General features: G+C 41.0%; 1 protein-coding gene across 12 annotated transcripts in view; it reads left to right on the top strand.

Annotated features, from left to right (window-relative positions):
* The first annotated feature begins 270 nt into the window (after positions 1-270).
* The window catches only part of NFIB (nuclear factor I B), a 175,738-nt gene continuing 158,076 nt past the window's right edge, over positions 271-17,932 (top strand). For 2 of the 12 annotated variants that reach the window (XM_074533005.1, XM_074533004.1), the window contains exons 1-2: positions 282-401; positions 13,043-13,574. In XM_074533005.1, coding sequence (XP_074389106.1) covers positions 366-401; positions 13,043-13,574 — 568 coding nt within the window. In that variant the 5' untranslated portion in view covers positions 282-365. Of the gene's footprint in view, positions 402-6,663; positions 7,018-7,576; positions 7,755-12,569; positions 12,727-13,042; positions 13,575-17,932 lie in introns of those variants that run through there. The other 10 variants (XM_074533009.1, XM_074533007.1, XM_005488144.3 and 7 more) reach the window with 8 other exon arrangements.

Raw genomic sequence — 17,932 nt, 5'->3', positions numbered from 1 at the left:
ATTTAATACAATACACCACAATGGCACATGGTGCTTGTATTTTTACATATATATATTATTTTTAGTTCAATTGACTCTTCTTTTGTAATTCCTCCAGGCTGAGATTGTGTCTCTGTGGTTTCAAAGTGGATGTTATACCCTATTCTTAAATGCTGATACCACTTCTGCTTTACAGGATAAGATATAAGTGGTGGATTGTTTGTATTGGGAGGTTTTTTTTTTCTGGCAACTTTTCCATGTGGGTCACACTTTTATGCCAGAAATCAGTTGATGGGAGTTCGCATCCAAAAGTGCTGAACTTGGCATGTTTCCTGCTTCAAGTTTTTCCCCCTCCCCCTTCTCTCTGGCAGACAACTATCAGTTAAATGCTGGAAAGGATTAATGCGAATGCTACTTTATTGGTAAGAGATCTTTCCCTCTCTTTCTTGTTGCCGTAGAAATTGCTTCCTTACTCACATTTTAATATAATATTTTCTCTCTGGCTGTTTTAGCGGTTTTTGTAGTTAATGGACTGCAATTTGAATGTATCATGTGGAGGAAATGGCATTGCTGCTGTGTATCGTCTGCTCCATAAATTGTCTGGGGGCTTGTGCTGGTCTCTTTCATGCCATGTAGCAGGATGCAGTGTTAGGGTGGCATTACTGACTTGTTTTTTAAAGTTACTCTGGAGGGTTTCTTTTTGTTCCTTCGCGCCCCCCCCCCCCGCCTTTTTTCACTGCTGTTTTGTTGCAGGACCTGTGTGTGTATTTTAATTCATTCCTTTCTCTTGCGTGTCTGTTTGTATGTGTGTGTGCGTGTGTCTGCTTTCCCTCTTGTCCTCTCTTCCCCTGTGTGTCTGGGCCACATTTTAATGCACAATATCCATTAAGTTGTGGTTGAATGCGGAGTGTGTGAGGACTTGGCAGCTCTCAGGTTGAAGGGGGCGGGGAAGCCAGTTTCGACTCTGACACAAGATGCCGATGTGGCGTGATCTGAATTATTATTAGTTCTGTGAACATAGCCATCTTCTCCTCCCGCTGCTGGAAAGTGCTGCCATTCAACTTGTGACGGGACAGACAAGATTTCCAGCTTTTTTTTTCTCTTTTTTTTTTTTTTTTTCTCCAAAGTACAGTAGCTGGCAGGGAAAAGGCGCCAAAACACACAGGATTAACTCGTAACATTCTCTGAAGCGGTTTTGAGCTGCAACGCTTGCAATTTTAACGTTGAATCACAAGAAAAAGATCAAGCACTACTACTATAAGTCTAATTTAGGGAGACATTTAAATCCAGCTTCTACATGCTGTCCCTATCCCCACTCCATCCCAATATTCTCAAAATCTGGCAAGTGATATAAACTGCTAAAAACGAAATGTGTTGGAATTTTGTGGTGTTGTCATTGCTGTTTGCGTCCAGGGCATTTGAAATCAGCACATGTGAATTTTTAAAGAATTTACTGTATTGGAAAAAGAGAATTCCATGCTTTTGTAAGGCCAAGGATGTGACCTGCAGTGAGTACAAAAACAGTTGTTTAACCCAAAATGCTCTGGTTTACAGTTTTACACTTGAGGTTTGATGTTTTTACTTGCTGGTCTGGGAGCTGTGGGAAACTCAAGTATTGTAGTCCCCATCAAACCATATGTGGACAGGGGTCAAGTGCACACACCCGTCATATGTATGTGTGTCTCTGTTTAGAGTAACTAGTGTATTTCTTCCCTTTTCATTGTATATATGCACACTTTCTATCTGATCATACATGTACATAGTTTATGTACAGTATGTGTTTTTTCCTACCACCCAAAACCAGGTAAAGAATGCTATTCATTATAAGATATATAATTTTATTGTTGTATGATACTGTACTGGCTTAGAAGTTGTACTGACTGTTGTTTACATTTTAAGTCAAAAATAACTTAAAATTCAGTCTCATGTGAAGCATATCAAGGCCCTATAAGCCAAACAGTTATCTTATTTAACTGTTTTCTTATTTAACTGTTTATGTGTTTGTTTTCTCTGTATTTCTGTGCACATACATATGTTTGTATATACATATGTCGCCCTACACGGACAACATTGCTGCACATAAAAAAACTGTCCAAGGCTCTGGTTATGCCAAAGATGCAGAGGTTTACTTTGTAGGTTAATATGCTTGTACAAGAAGACTTGCAAGGCACCATGATAGAATCATACAAATACAATAATCATCAGGTAATAATAAATATAATATAATATAATATAATATAATATAATATAATATAATATAATATAATATAATATAATATAATATAATATAATATAATATAGTTTAGGTTACTTGTTATGCATAAGGGACATTAACTATACTCCATTTGTGCTACTCAGTACTTATGCATGTACTCAAGTAATTGTTTATCAGATGGACATATTCACTAATGACGTTTTCTAACAAAGGGTGAAAAAGGAGTCAATGATATTATTAAACTAGAACAAAAACTTGTGTTTTGGATCACAAAGACCTCTCACATAAGACTTTTGATGCTAGTTCTCAGATATCCCATACTTTAGATGAAAAGGCATGTGCCAGAATCAGTACCTTCTGATTTCTATAAAGACAGAACTGGCTGAAATTTTCATGAAAACTTGATTTCTTAGAAGCTCAGTATGTATATTTTTAGATATTTGGCCAAATTGCCCACATTTATTCTGAGATAATCTTAGGCTTCATGATTCAGCATTAGTGATTCCTTTATTTTTGTTCCATTAATAATAGTCTTGTGCTCCAAAACTTGAAAAACTTAAGCAATTGTTCAGCCAAAGGACAACAGCTGAAATTCTGGTCTAGGTGGGATATAAATGGTCTAAATGCCCTTTCCACATTTAGTGCAAGTTTGGCATGCTATGGTCTGCACCACTGGCATGAAACTGCCCTGGCAAACTAGGATGGGTGGAGGAGAGTGAGCCCATCTTCCCCATGGTGTCAAAAAACCTTTGTGGTTCTTTCCGGTGAGATGAGCATCTCAGATCATGCAGTGTGGGCAGTGGATGTCCTCCCATCCTAGCCACCCTGCCAGAGCTGAGTGGGGGCAGAGAGAGCATGGGAGCAGTTCCCCAGTCTGGAGAGTGCAGGCTCACGGTGAGCTTCAGAATCTGCCGCTAACTAATGTGAAAGCTGCCTTTTCTTCCTGAATGTCCATTTCTGTCACATGAAGGTTTCTAGCAGCTGTGTGCAGGTGCCTAGCTGTGTGTGTCCAAGCAGTGTTGTCTGTTCTCATATTGCATCCCACCTGAGAGTGGGATCCCTTCACAGCCTGGCCTTGTGAAGTCGATGGGCTAGGATTAGTGTCAGAGAACCACTCGCAGTGTGTCTCACTGGGAAGGTCAGATAGTGACTTTCATTTTCTTAATTGCCCACATTGAAATGCTAGTTGAACTTCCAGATACAGCATGAGGTTGGCATAACTCTGGCAGTGAAGACAAAAAGCAATTGTCCTCCAGCCTGGAGCTTCAAGGGTAGAGAACTTGCAGCATTAGTATGTGGGGATGGAGAGAAGGGTCTTGGAGTGGTTGAGGAAATAATGCAAGCCAGAATTTGAAAGTAACTGAACCACTTTCTCACAAGGTCTCCCTGCATGCCAAAGGCCAGCCACTATGCCTAGTGTCCTTGCTGCATTAATGCCGTATTTCTCCAGGCTAACCCGGTTACCACATACCCTTTTAAACATGCCTCTGCAGCAAAGTGATAGGGAGTTACGCTTTGTTATGATTTTCATGTAGTTCTTTATCCATTCTGAAATCTTCCCTTTCTGGGAAAGGAGCTGAGGGGTCGGGGTGGGATGGAGGAGGATGAGGGGGCATAAGCATGTGCACACATGTATATCTGAGCAGGGTTCTCCCAGGACAAAGGCTTCGTCCTTTGTGGGTTCCCACTGGGATTAACCAGGAGCAACAGAGCCAAAACACATGTTTGGGTGCCCAGTACAGCCTGCTTTCTGTGATATACTGGGAGTCTTTGGGTCAAACCCGTGAGCAAACCAATGGCACCATGTACCACACCTGCCATGACCAATAGATCATACAGAGGACAAAATGCTGCTTGAGCCATGCTGGCTGGGCAGTTCCATTTTCCCCAAGATGCTTTCATATGAGAAGCCTGTTCAATCTTGGCCCGCAGACTGGCTCTGGGAGTGGGGGTATCTGGCTTTGCCTGCTCTGCAGCAGTGCTGTTCTGGGGGATACGGGCACAAGCTGTAGGGCTGTCTGTGCTCACCTCCCGCCTTATGCCCCCTGGGTAGAGATGCAAACCCACCCTCAGCCAGCTCTCGTGGCAATGCAAACACAATCTCACACTGACTCCCTCTCCCTTGCAGTAGCAAAGGCTGTAGAAAGTGACTGGTTTCTCTCTGCCATTACCTCACTACATTTGTTTTTTCCTGCTTGCCAGACTGCCAGGTAGTTCTTGCTTTTAGTGCACAGGACCCTAGTGCAACTATAATCCCTTGGCCATCCCAAGGGAGGGATGGGGCCTTCTGCAAGCCCTGCCTGGGAAAGGAGAGACTTGTCACATCTATGCAGCTCACAGGGGCAGCCTTGCTGATGTGGTGTTATGGATTTGGTTAGGTTGCCCTCATCTTTATGGAGGGATGAGAGTGATAAAAGGGACAGAGGAGAGTTATTGTCATTTTAAATCAGGTCCGCAATAATGGTTTGTTGTGTAAGAGTTCAAGCACTCAAAGAGGTGTGTTCAAGGACACCAGTGCATTTGTGCCAAGAGGAATGTCTTTTATGGTAAATTAACTCCAGTTAAATAGAATACTTATTCAAAGAGAAACTCCATAATTTAGAGCTGGCATTATCAGCTTTTTGTCTGTGTAGAGGGAAAAACAATGGGATTTCGGGGGTATTTTTCACCAGATATAAAAATAAGTTTTGCTAATTATGGTTAACCCCAAGTTTTTGTCATTCATCTCTGCCTAAATGTATGTCCTTAACTTGTCCCTTATCAGTATAGTCTATAGAAGAGAAGATGCACGACGGTTGTTTGACCCCCGCAAATCTGAGGGTGCTGGGCAAGAGTAGCCAGCCAGAAACCGAGCAGTGGGGATGGGGCATGAATTCTGCAAAGGTTACCGCGTTGGGTTCTTGCTGTTTCCTTTGACATTACCTGTCTTGTATGGGGTCTCTCGTTCCCCCACTCATCCCCCTGCTTCTTTTGGTTTGTAAATTTATGGGAATTGCAGCTGGTAGCCTTGGCAAGCTCCCCTCATTAAGAGGCCTCTTTGAAAATGGGCTGTGTTTGAGCATTTCCCTAATGAGGACAGGACGGGGTTAAAAAGTGACCATTTCATGGTTGACTTGAACTTGCTTACTTTCCTTGATGTGTCGTTGTGAAATGCCTGACGTGAATAAACTCTCACTTTGGGCAAAGAGGAAGTCAGCGGTCCCTCCGGCACGCCGCCGGGGGCTGCGCAAGGGCAGCGGGAGGGAGCGCTGCAGTGCCCGCAGCGGCGGTGCTGGGGCCGGGGGCCGCACACTCCGGACGCCCCTGACTGGGCACAGCACCGCAGCCCGCCTCACAGGAGCAGAAATAATTTTTACTCGCTGTTTTCCCCCCCTTCCCAGCTCCCCTGGTTAAAGCTGCCCTCGGAGAATGAAACCAGACTCTGGCACCCTGTTGCCTCCCGGGAGCCGGGTCCCCTTCGCAGCCCCCGGCCGCAGCCGGCGAGGGCGGGGACATCAGTCTCCGGCGGTGCGGGACAGGCTCCCCCCGTTCGGGGAGGGGGGCGGAGGGGGCTGCCCTCCCCCGTGTCCCCCGCCGAGGGTGGGGGGGAAGCGGGGGCGCCTGAGCCCCGCCGCAGCTGGCAAAGTCGTACCCCGAAAGAAGAAAAGGAAACCTCTCGCAGATGGCAGCCCCCCCTCCCCTTCGCCCCCGCAACTTTCTCCCACCAGAAGAGCGGGAAAATGAGGGAGGGATGTTTGCGAAACGTGCTCGTTCCTTCTGCAGCGTTCGGTGGTAATGAATGCAGAGGGAGGGCAGAGGAAGGGGATCTGGTGGAGAAGGAATGTGTTTGCAGGAGGAGGAGTGTAAACGGTGATTGTGTAATTAAATAATTAAACAAAAATACTTAAGTCTCATTTGGGGAGAGAGCTGGAGTAGGGTCCACAGGGTGTAACTGGTGAATTTTTCAACTTCCAAGTTTTGCAGAGTCAGGGGCGGGGTAGTGGAGGGACACTCACGGACGCGTTGAGAGCAAATCGGGTGGGAGCGCCGGGGAGAGATTTATCGTTTGAATTTCCAGGAGATCATTTTTATTACGGTGGCCGTTTGGAAGGCAGTCTCTCACCGCTGCCCGCAGAGAGAGGACGGGCGGCCAAGCAGAGGCTGCCGGAGGAGCCCGCAGGCCGCCCTGCCCGCCCGAGCGCGCCCCCGCCTCGGCGCGGCCCCGCGGCACGGTCCCGACCGCCCGGCGAAGTTTCGCTTGCCATCGCTCTTCGGGAGCCTCTGGCTCCGCTCCGGGCTGTAACCTTGAACTTTCGAAAGCGTGGTGACAGTGTCGTGTTATTACGGCAGCACCACCAACTTCTGAAGAAAGAAAAAACACCGCTCCCCGCCCCCCCCCCCAAAAAAAAAAAAAAAAAAAAAAAGGATTAAAAAAAGCCAAACAAAAAAAATCCTCCCGCCCACCCCCACACCCTCCCCCCCCCACCCCGAGTCCTTCCCCCCTCATCTGCAAAACAACCAGCAGCAGCAGCAGCAGCAAAAGCAAGACTCCTGCGCCGCCGACTACAAGAGGGTTAAAAGTGTAGATTGGATTTCACCCCGGGAAATCTAGCACACGGAGTGAACTTGAATCTTTGGCTATTTAAGGAGGACTGGGGTTTGTTGTGAAGTTGTGGTGATCCAGAGCAGAGCCCCGTCCTGATTGATTTCATCTTCCTTGAGTCTCAGATGACTGTAAAATGAATAGATGAAATTATTCCTTTTTGAGGCTTTTCTTAGGGGCTCTCCGGGCAGCGTGTTCTCAAAGCGAAGTCATGATGTATTCTCCAATCTGTCTCACTCAGGTATAGACGCTTTTATTTAATTTATTTGTTAATTTGTTTATTTTCACGTGTTTGCTGGGATTTAAAAAAAAAATTATGTGTGTGGGTTATTAATGAGTCATTGCTAGTAGTCGTAACGGGTTAAAGCACAGTCGTAACTGTTTGTCAGATCCAAACTCCTCTCTCAGGAGGGAATATTAAAGAATAAACTGTACCACGCCATTGTTTTGGGGACATCCATTCAAAGTGTCACCCGTATACAAATACTGTTAATTGTTGGTGCATAAGAAGTCAAAGGTTAACAAACTGGAAATGAGCATAATTATGCTAAAAAACCGTGTTTGAGAAGTATTGATTTGATTGGAATCAAACGATTTGCACTCTTTTCATCTCGCCTGTTTACACACAGCCTAATGAAAGGGTTTGAAAAGAAAAGTGGTTTTTTTTGACAAAACACGACCACTGGCCGGTGCGAAGTAATCCCGTCTTATGCTTAATTAATAATATGCAGGCTGCCAACAATGAGGGAGATGTGAGCGGGGATGACCAAGCTGTGCAGCGTTTTCTCGTTCGGTTATACAAGGGCACGTCGTTTTCCCCCTCCCCGCTGAAGTGCGGTGCCGGCGGAGGAGCGTGCCCTCTCCCCAGCACGGGGAGAGACCGACCCTTTTCTGAGCACCGCGCTTGCGGTCGCTTCTCGGCGGCGAGCGGCGGCTGTCAGCGGCACGGACGGCGGGAGGGCAGCGGCGGCCGGCGCGGTGCGGAGCGGGGCGCGGAGGGCGGGGGGCAGCCCGAGCGGGGTCCGCGCCGCGGCAAAGCGCGCAGTTTGAAACCTGAGGGGTTTCGGGAGCGTGTTTGGGGAGTTCTCCGGGCGCCCCCGGAGCGTCCTCGGTCGGTGTACGGTATCGGCGAGCGAGCGCTGGGGCACCGGAGGCTTTTTCGGACGGTAAACCCTGTCTGCAAAGCTCGGGGATAGTTTTCAGCTTTCGTGAAAGTCTGTCTTAGGAGGATGTGATGTAAACTGATTAAGCGATAGCTGCTTGCTTCTGCATTGGTGCAACAAATAGCTAAAGAAGCAGAAAATGTGCGAAAGTAATGTCTGCTGCAAGGCTGCTACGGAGAGGCCAACGATGCACTTACAATTGCACCGTGAATAAATAAGTGTGATTTAAGTTATTCCGCAGTTACAAACCATTGTAATTCGAAAGGACTAAAGTATTCATAAATTGTGATTGAAGATGGAAACAATGATAAGGCTTATTCAGTGATTGGACACAGTCCTGCAGTTTTTTGGCTGACACATTTTTTATTGTTTATATTTTGTTTGGCATCTAAGTGTGATTGACTTAGATATGGATATTTTCAGTAAGTAAACGTGAGCTCCAGTGGAAGAAAGCTGGAAAAAAGTGTTATTGAGATATTTCTTCTTCAAAAGAGAAACATAGGAAGCATTTGTGTAACAGAGACGCACATGCTTGCAGGTACACACATAGAAATAACTACTTAGCATGGAATCTGTGGTTAGCAAAATTAATTCTGTGGAGGCTGTCCACCGTGTGGAATTATTGATGGGCAATAAGACCTCTGCATCAGAATATAAACCTGACAGTACAAGAAAGCAGTTTTTGCATTTGAGACACAGGTTTTCGCAACCATCTCTTTTACAGCGGTATTTCATGATCTTGTTTCCTTCTCTAAAGTTTTTTTAAAAATTATTTTTTCTTTTTGGACTCATTGATGTAATAGATTTCCTCATTCTTTACAAATTTGTATTAAAATACTGCACTCAGGTGTATAAAAAAATGCTACATTGTACTTCTACTGCCATTAATCCAAGAAAGCAGTTTCTGGCTTTTGTGCATTGATACTTTCTCCATAATATTTTACAACCATGCTCTACCACGTGCCATGCAGGAACAGTTCACATTTGGTAATACATACATGTAACACAGTTGCAACAAATTCATTTTAGTTTGGAATCTTTTTCTACCTGCTTGGAATGATAAGACAAGTTTAGAAATTATATTTTTTCTCTATATAAATTAAAAATTAAAATGACACCAGTAATGGGAACTTAAACCTGGTATTCTTCATTTGTTTAAGGCAAAAGATTGATTCATTTAACTTGGAGTAGCAACTGCATTAAAGCATTACTGCCACAATTGTTCTCTCTATTGTATTCTCTGTCTCTAGGACTCTTGCAATGCTCATCGACTGTGGTAGTATAGGTTCAGAAGAAAATATTTTGGTAAAAGTAAACACAGAACACCTGTTTGGATGGAACTACTTGTGAAAGTGGTAGTTCAGTTTGTGCTGAGACAGCGCGGAAGCATGTTTTAATAACAAGTCTAAAATCCAAAGTACAGCTTTAAGACAAACCTTGTCAATTTGAGTGTTACCCATCACACTTAAAATAAAAGTTTAGTGAGTGAAAATAAGTCCAGGGTAGAAGAAAACTTACCAAATGCCATTTAATTTTGCGGGCCCCCTTCCTTGGTTTCCCACATACCTCTTTCTCTATGTTTTGGAATGACTGGAAACTGGATTTATCTCTCTTGCTGAGGCATGAATAGGATGCAGCTTACTGCATGCCTTTTAGTGCTTGCTCTCTTGTGATATTTTTGCCGTGGTTTATTGTGTTACAGTAGTCCAAAATCTCAGAATATGTAGTGTTTTCTTTTGCGCCTATATGTTTCACTAGGCATGAGAAAATCCGTGCAGGGAAGTTGAGTAGATGAAGTTTTCTGTATAAAACTTCCCTACTTCTGCCCAGTGCATTTACTGCACAGTCCTCAATTTGAGCTTTCTGGGCTGATACAAAGTTTAAAAGTGAAAGATAGGAGAAGAGCACTGCATATCCTCTTTATCTTTTCAATAAAGAAAACTTGGCCTACCTATTGTCATTAGATGGCTGCTATTTTTTCCTTTCTTTACCAGGAACATAGATGTTGTACAGTAACTTCCATTTTAATTTAAATTGCCAGTGCTCAATGGTTCACCTTAGCTATTTGATATTACATTTGAAAATCTTGCCTTTATAAATTGCTTCATTGCAAGAGCAACTGTGGCACATGAGCTAGTGCCACATAAAAATAAAAAATAATTTACTATTGTCTATATGAATATTAAGGAGACAAAAAAATCTGTTGATATCTTTTTAGGAGATTTGGTGGAGAATGTGTGTGATTAATTGCAAATGTCCATTTAGGATCATTTTTATGGGCACTTCCCCATGTCAAGTAGTAGTTTAATTTGAAAATGCACAAAGAATAGCTCAAAAAATCTGATAAAATTGCTTTCAAACAGAATGTTATTTGCTGTGTTTCTTCTCAACACTTTTCATGTATATGTATGTCTTTACGACTTAACAATACTGTGAAAGAAAAAACCTGAATACAGTTTTTAAAAGATTGGCATTTCTGGTGTGCATGTTTTTGTGGTTTTTTTTCTCCCTATTTTTGAAAAAGAAACATTCAGGTACTACAGACTGGAATTTAATCAGTGAAATTCTCTATAAAATTTTCATAGATATAAAGTGCTATAGTTTATTATTGTTAATACTATATGCATTACTTCAAGGCATAGTCAATCTGAAATAATTTATTAATTTATTATGATCTTCTTCAAAATTAAAACTAGATGTGCAATAATTTACTAATGTAGAATATGTCCATGTTTATTTTATTGCCATTTTAAGTTATAAATGCCAAAGTCTGTTTAGATGTAGGAGAAATCATTGTATTGAGGCAAAAATTAATTTCTCTCAAAGCTCTTCAGCCACCTGCCTTCACCCCACCTTTAGCCCCAGCTGTTAGAATTTTCAAAATCTGTAGTAAATCTGTTTTATTCAGCCTAAAATGAATTGTGAGGACTTAACACAGTATGGTTGTTATGCTTCCACTAATTAAAAAAAAAATTCAATACTTCAATTAAGATGACTTCTGTAGGAGAAAAAATAAACTTTCTTTAGTAGTTATAATTGAAAGGGAAAAAAGCATGGCATCAGAAAGCATATGAAGATAGGGAAGTCTTATCATGGGCTGTGGTTGCTCAGAGCAGTACTGCCTACCCACACAAAGAACAGATTGTGGTTTAACTCTTTCCACGGCCTAGTTTTATGTACCAGTATAGTAACAGAATTGTTCAAATCTCTGCTGGAAACTACTAATCAGTTTAATTGTTGCCTTTGTAGGTCTTTGACAAGCATCATACTGTAATGAAATTGTTTATGTCCTGAAGTATCTTCCTATATTGCCTCTCTGTTCTTTTTTTCCTTTACCCTCCCTTTGCTTAATTTATTTTTTTTTCTGTGAAGACAACATGATCATAGGTAAACTGCTTGTAACTTTTCTGTTGCTTTCTGTTTGATTTGAGGATGGTTAGAGAGGTAACTAGATCTAGTGGGTTTTGCAACATTCAGGAAATTTTGAAGTTTGTTTGAAATTCAAAGATTTAAATATGGATTTCTTTGCCTGAAGCTTCTGCAATGGCAGTCTGCACTCTATAATTGAGACCATTAGTTATACTTTCATCATTTTTACCTAATGGAGTTAATCAGCCTATTGATTAAACATAATTCATTCCTTGTCTAGCAGCATAACTAAAATAGTAGTTTGTTAATTGTATTCTTGAATATAATTGCATAAAAAAGGTTCGGTTTTAGTTTGATTGCACTGTGCCGCTAAGTATGATGAGCAATCTGCGTGGTATTTAAAACTAAATATCCCTACACACAGGAAGGAGGATACCTCCCCTAAGGTCTCCCTTTCAACCCAAAATATAGTAATGTTTGATAAGCAGATTGCAGTGTTTTAAACAGCAGACTTGTTAATGGAAAATAAGTTTTTGGGGAAGGTCTATTTAGATATTAACATGGATGTGTAGGATGGTACTTTAAGCAGACAAATGAAATTAATTTAATTGCTATAGGATGTGCCTGTAGACAACAACTAAGCATTCCCTCCTTAATGCAATCCATATTGCTGCTAGGCAGAAGATAAGAACTTGCAGGTGAAGCCAGACAACAAAAAGGGTTATTTTGAAATTGTAAATAAATGGCATGGATTTCACAAAAGCAGCATTGGACCAGCGGTGGACTCATAATGTCTCTTTGCCACAGCATGTAGAAACACAAAGAATGCAAAGTTTGTGCCAAGTTGCCATTTTTCATTGTACACCTCAGATTGATTTTTAAGGGGTTTAGAATAATTGCCACACTCATGTGATCAGTTAGCAAATTAACTGACTCTATGGGGCTTCAAAATTCACAGTGCAACTGCTGGAAGGACATAAATGTAATTTTTGTTCTCACCTTCATAAAGTCTTAATTTTACAGAGCTTGGGGGTGGTGGGAGGGAAGCGAGAAGAGCTGCAAGTACAGGAGCTTCTGTTCAGGATTTGTATATGACATGTGTCTTTTGCCTGCTTTTCCTTACTGTATACTGGTTTCTCTAGTTACCACCACTGGAATGGTGCTGTTTCAGTGCTGGAATGTTGGACGTTTGATAAGAAAATGGATCAAGTTTAATGGCGCATGCTCTTTGTGCCACCAGCAGTCTCTTGCTGAGAGCATGCTCCAAAAGCGGGAACTGTGTGGCATTACACTGAGCATGTATATGCTTTGTGTTTCTGTGCCACAGAGAAGAGAAATGAACTGTGGCATTTGCCTCAGCCTTCTGAACATTTCTGCTCAGATTTTTTAAAACCGTGCAGTGTCTTCTTTGTGCAATGGTACTTTTCTTGATGTTAGCTGTTCAAATATTTAAATGTTAGGAACAAAACATCTTGGTAGCATCTCTTAAATTATGTTGTCTCTGCAGAGTTGTAGGATGAAGCAAGGGGAGGAGTACAAAATAAAATTTTCACATAGTTCTTTCAAAGAATGAAATATGAAATTTGTGTAAATTTTACGTGTTTATTCTCTTCATCTCGTATTCACTTAAAGATTTTCAAAAATGTTTCTTGATGGTGCTTTGGTTATGAGAACTTGCTGACTTTGAGTTTTCTTGTTCTCTTCTTCTTTTTTTTCCTTCACTTCTTTCCACAGGATGAATTTCACCCGTTCATTGAGGCACTTCTTCCACATGTGCGTGCAATTGCCTATACTTGGTTCAATCTTCAGGCTCGAAAACGCAAGTACTTTAAAAAACATGAGAAACGAATGTCAAAGGATGAGGAAAGAGCAGTCAAGGATGAGCTACTTAGTGAAAAGCCTGAAATTAAACAGAAGTGGGCATCCAGGCTCCTGGCCAAGCTGCGCAAAGATATTCGCCAAGAGTTCCGGGAGGATTTTGTGCTCACAGTTACTGGGAAGAAGCACCCATGCTGTGTATTGTCTAATCCTGACCAGAAGGGCAAGATTAGGAGAATCGATTGCCTGCGACAGGCTGACAAAGTCTGGCGTCTGGATCTAGTCATGGTGATCCTGTTCAAAGGCATCCCCTTGGAAAGTACGGATGGAGAACGTCTCATGAAATCCCCCCATTGCACAAATCCAGCACTTTGCGTCCAGCCACATCACATAACAGTATCAGTCAAGGAGCTTGATTTGTTTTTGGCATACTACGTGCAGGAGCAAGGTAGGAAGCAGACTGTCATGTTTCTATGTTAGTATGTCAGACTCTGACTCCAAGCAGCCCTGTTTCCCCTGTGGGCTGGCTTCCAGTGAAACATTGTTCTGTGGTCCATAGATGGAGTGTGGCTACATATCCATTTGTAAATCAGCCTATATACATATGTACTTAAACACACACAAATTCCTGCGGACCTGTATGACATGCATATTTGACACGCGTGCCTCTTTCACGAGCGAGAGAGACATGTACCAAAGCAGTACTTTCATTCCACTGAAGTTGCCTTTTATTTATTGTGAAAAAGTGGCAATACATAGTTGCGACTTCAGAAAACATTATTGTTTTCAAATTGGGTTTCTAAAGAAAAACAAAACAAAACCCCCCACCCCAGTACTATTAAGAATAGATGCAGGTATATGCAATTGCACAGTCACAATAAATACTACAAATATTTATTATTGTCTTTGTTGTTATAATTAATCAAGAAGCAATCCTTAAACTGATCATGTTGAAGAGCAATTGTAGACTTTCTCATGCCTATAAAACAAAGCTTGGAAATACTTTATCACGGCAATATTTCATATAAATGCCAAATAGAATCAGAATTGCAGCACACAACATGTAATGTTTTATTCATATTTTACATCAGTAGCTCATCTTATCTTTGAGCTTTAAAACAAAGATCCAGGTGGTAATATTTTGAGAAATTTTTATGAAGAGTATATTTTCATAATCACACTCATATACTTTTATTTGGCAGGTAATGGAAATGTGGAAAATTGCAGGAGCTCTATGGAAAAGCCTCTTGAACTTAGTATTACAGAATGAAAATAAAAACAGGGCTTCTGATAATCATGTGTCAGGGGAAAAACCTACTAGCCATATTTCATGTATTGGATATTCAATAACAATACCCATAGGCAGGTTCCCTAAAATTGTAAATGGCTGTAAGTAGATAAAGGTGTTGGTTTGTTTTTTTCTTTCTTTTTTTTTTTTTCTCTGATTGTAAGTCTTCTGAAGTACTTTTTCTCTGTTAGGGTCATTTTGGTTCTTTCTGACAATGATACTGTCTTCTAAGTGCCTTTGTAATGCTGGCTGATCAGCAGTAATAATGCATTTCTTTTTTAGCCGCAGATCTCAACTAGGGAAAGTTTGACCATCTGCAGATGGTGGGCCATTTCACAACTTGGCCTGGTAGTAGGTAGAAATGGCCTGCAGAAGGGCAGATGGCAGGCTGTTATCTGATGCTTGGTAAATAACTATGGGATTTAACTGGAAAACAAATTGAATTGATTTTGTTAGCAACAAAAAAGTAAAATTGCATGGCTTCATTTGGTGTATACTCGTTTTTTAAGAGGAGAGCTGCAAAATGAAATATTTTGTTTTAAGTAATTATCTTTTAGCATTTACTCATGCAAGTGAAGAACTGTTTTTGTGAATGTATGTATTATTTGCTGTGAAAAAAATATTGGCTTCTCCCCCCACCCCCGCAATCCCCCTAGTATTTTTTGGGGTTTTTTTTTGTCTCTCCACAGCAGTAGACACGTTTAGATATTTTACAGTGACTTTAAGTAGTTGTGGAGTCTGGTAAATCTGATCCCAAATAATATAGAAAGAAAGATTTCTTTGACAACATTAAACAAAATAGCTTAATTACAAGTAATTTTTACCTTTAAATTCCTTTTGTAGAAAAAAAATCAAATTATATTATGAATGCATATAGCGTAGCTCATAACTTACTGAATAATTCTATGTATTTACCTGTCTCTAAAAGTCAAAACTACAAAGGGAGGCAAAACAGTTTAAGTACCTCTTGAGCCAAAGAAGCTGGGGTCAGAGTACTCTTAACACATTGTTGACTTATAAGTTGTTGAAAGGCAGTAACTTGAAGTGGGAGAAGGAATTGCAGGGCATAGCTGATTTTGTTGATTTAAATGTATTGAGAACAGAAGTTTGTTTAAAACACTTTTGTCTAATTGGAAATGAGGAAGTTAAGCATGTTGTAATATTATAACTTTCAGTTACACAGTGCTACTTTGAGAATATACTGAAAATGAAGCTGGCTAATTTCTATTTCCAAGTCACTCATAGAAGACCCTTTTGTTTATTGCTAACTGCATGTCTTTTGTATTTTGCTGCTTTACATTAAGTCTTCCATTAACATCTGTTGGCTCTCTTCTTGAAAAAAGTCATATTTAGTTGTCTATGTAATTTTTTTCCCATTTTATCAAACTTTGATTCTCTATATTCATTGAAATCAGGTTAATTGTGGCACTTTTTAGGGTACTTGATTAAGAGTGCCAGGCCCTGTGAAAGATATGCATGAAGTCAACCAAAAATGTTGCATTATACCTATGGCATTTTTCTTTTTATTTATCTTTCAGAACATATAAACACCTAATAGCACCATGTAACAGCTAAGTGGACACATAAAAAATTTAAATCACTGAACAAAATATGAAGAAGGAATTAGCACACAAAATGAAAAAAGGGCCAAATAGTTTGCTTTTTTTGTTGCTTTAAAATAGAAGATTAGGGGAAAAAAGAAGAGGAAGGATAGTTCGAGTGCCAGTGATGGTTGCCAGTGGCACCAGGATTGGCATCAGACCTTCTTTGTTTAGCCTAGGATGTCTGTGATTTGTTGGTTGGCATCCGCATTGCAGTGCAGAGTAATGTTACAATATATTGACAATTTCCAGATCTAGAAGTGTCAATAATGTTTTCACTTCTTAACAAAAAGAGCTTCTACTTCCATGTCTGTCTTGAAAGAAGAAATAAGGACTGATCTATGAAGTCCTATCATTGATGAACTTCATCAGATGCTACTTTTCGCTCATCTCAAATTCAGCATCTTTTTTCCCCTCTATTCATTTTATGCTATCCTCTTAAAAGAAAAAAAAAGAAAAAAAGAAGATTGACATAGGTTGCAATGCTGCTCCTTTGACTGAAAAGGAGGAAGAAAATGGGAAGTATACATTGTCATCAATGTTTAATATGAAAATAACTATTAATCACAAGGGGCTTCTATGGGGCTCTGAGTGTTGTGTGTATCAGGGGGGTGCGTGTGTCCCACACAGATTGTTTATAAAACCCCAACTTGAAAATGGTGTGAACATTGTTTCTATTGACAGAATTGGCCTTTTTTTTTTCCTGTGAGCATCAGAGAGTGTCTATCATTTAGTATGAAATGCATTTCAGTCCATAAAATCATTTGATGGTATTTAATTCAGCGCAGCGCTTATGCTGTGTTCCCGTTGCTACAAGAACCGCCATTTTGTTTGTCGAGTGCCAGGAGAGGGGAAAAAAAGGCAGACAATGTGCTTGATGCCAATAATGGTTGCCAGTGGCACCGAGGTTGGCATCAGACCCTCTTTGTCTAGTTGCTGAATGCCTTTGATTCGTTGGTTGGCATCCGCATTGCAGTGGGCACATTGGAAAGTTTTTGACAATCAGTGAATGAAAGCTGCAGTACTTGTTTGCTGCAACAGAACCAAGATAATATAAATCTCTCCTTGAGATGGACATTTTACTTACTCTTACAGTGGCTAATTTAAAACAAAAAAGCTAGAAATTGCCTTATTTTTTTCCAAAACTTAAAATATCTATAGCAATGTGCCTTGTCTGCATAATTCTGAATTCCCTCTTCATCTCCACTACTTTTTTTTGCAGCATGAATAAAACGCAAACTTGATGTTAGGTAATTCAGCATATACTGAATGAAGCATAGTACACCTTGGTAGTTTAAGAGTTTAAACAACTGAAGCAGTGCTACATGTAAATGTTAAGATTTTTAAGTATTTTTAGTGCATGTGTCTCTCACAGTACATTTATCTGAACAGTCATGTTACTGTTTATACTCTCCTTTGTCCTCGTGTAAGGGTGATATAACTGGGGGAGCCCACGTTCCCAGTTGTTAATAAAGTCTGGAGTCAAAGGAAGAGAGGCTCTTTTAAAAGAGTGGGGAAGAAAATAGGTGCAGATGTCCTTAGTCCCGTAGTGTTCAGGCACTCTTCGTTTTTTAACTTCTTACACCGTCAAGATGCTACCACAGCTCCAGCTGTGCAACTTTGTTATCAGGAAATTGGCAAAAAGAATAAATCATTTCTCTTGGAAGTTTCCTAGATAGTTAACATTAATATTGCTTTCCGGTTAACTGCTATTATCTCGTTAATTAATAAGAAGGATTAGCAGCTCTACCCAAAGGGCTGCGCAGAAGGAAGCCTGGCCTATGTGAGTCCCTGAGTTGCTAGACTGTGTCCTGTCTCTTGAGGATTGGAGGGGGGGTACTGGGCCAGGGAAGAAAACAGAAAAAGGCAAGAGAAAGCTTAGAGAGCAGCGAGGGCACTGGCCGGCCAGGGGGAGAA

Source organism: Zonotrichia albicollis, chromosome Z (genome assembly GCF_047830755.1).
Source record: "Zonotrichia albicollis isolate bZonAlb1 chromosome Z, bZonAlb1.hap1, whole genome shotgun sequence".
Taxonomy (NCBI): domain Eukaryota; kingdom Metazoa; phylum Chordata; class Aves; order Passeriformes; family Passerellidae; genus Zonotrichia; species Zonotrichia albicollis.
The sequence above is the reverse complement of the archived record's forward strand: the minus strand, read 5'-3'. Positions and strand labels throughout refer to the sequence as shown.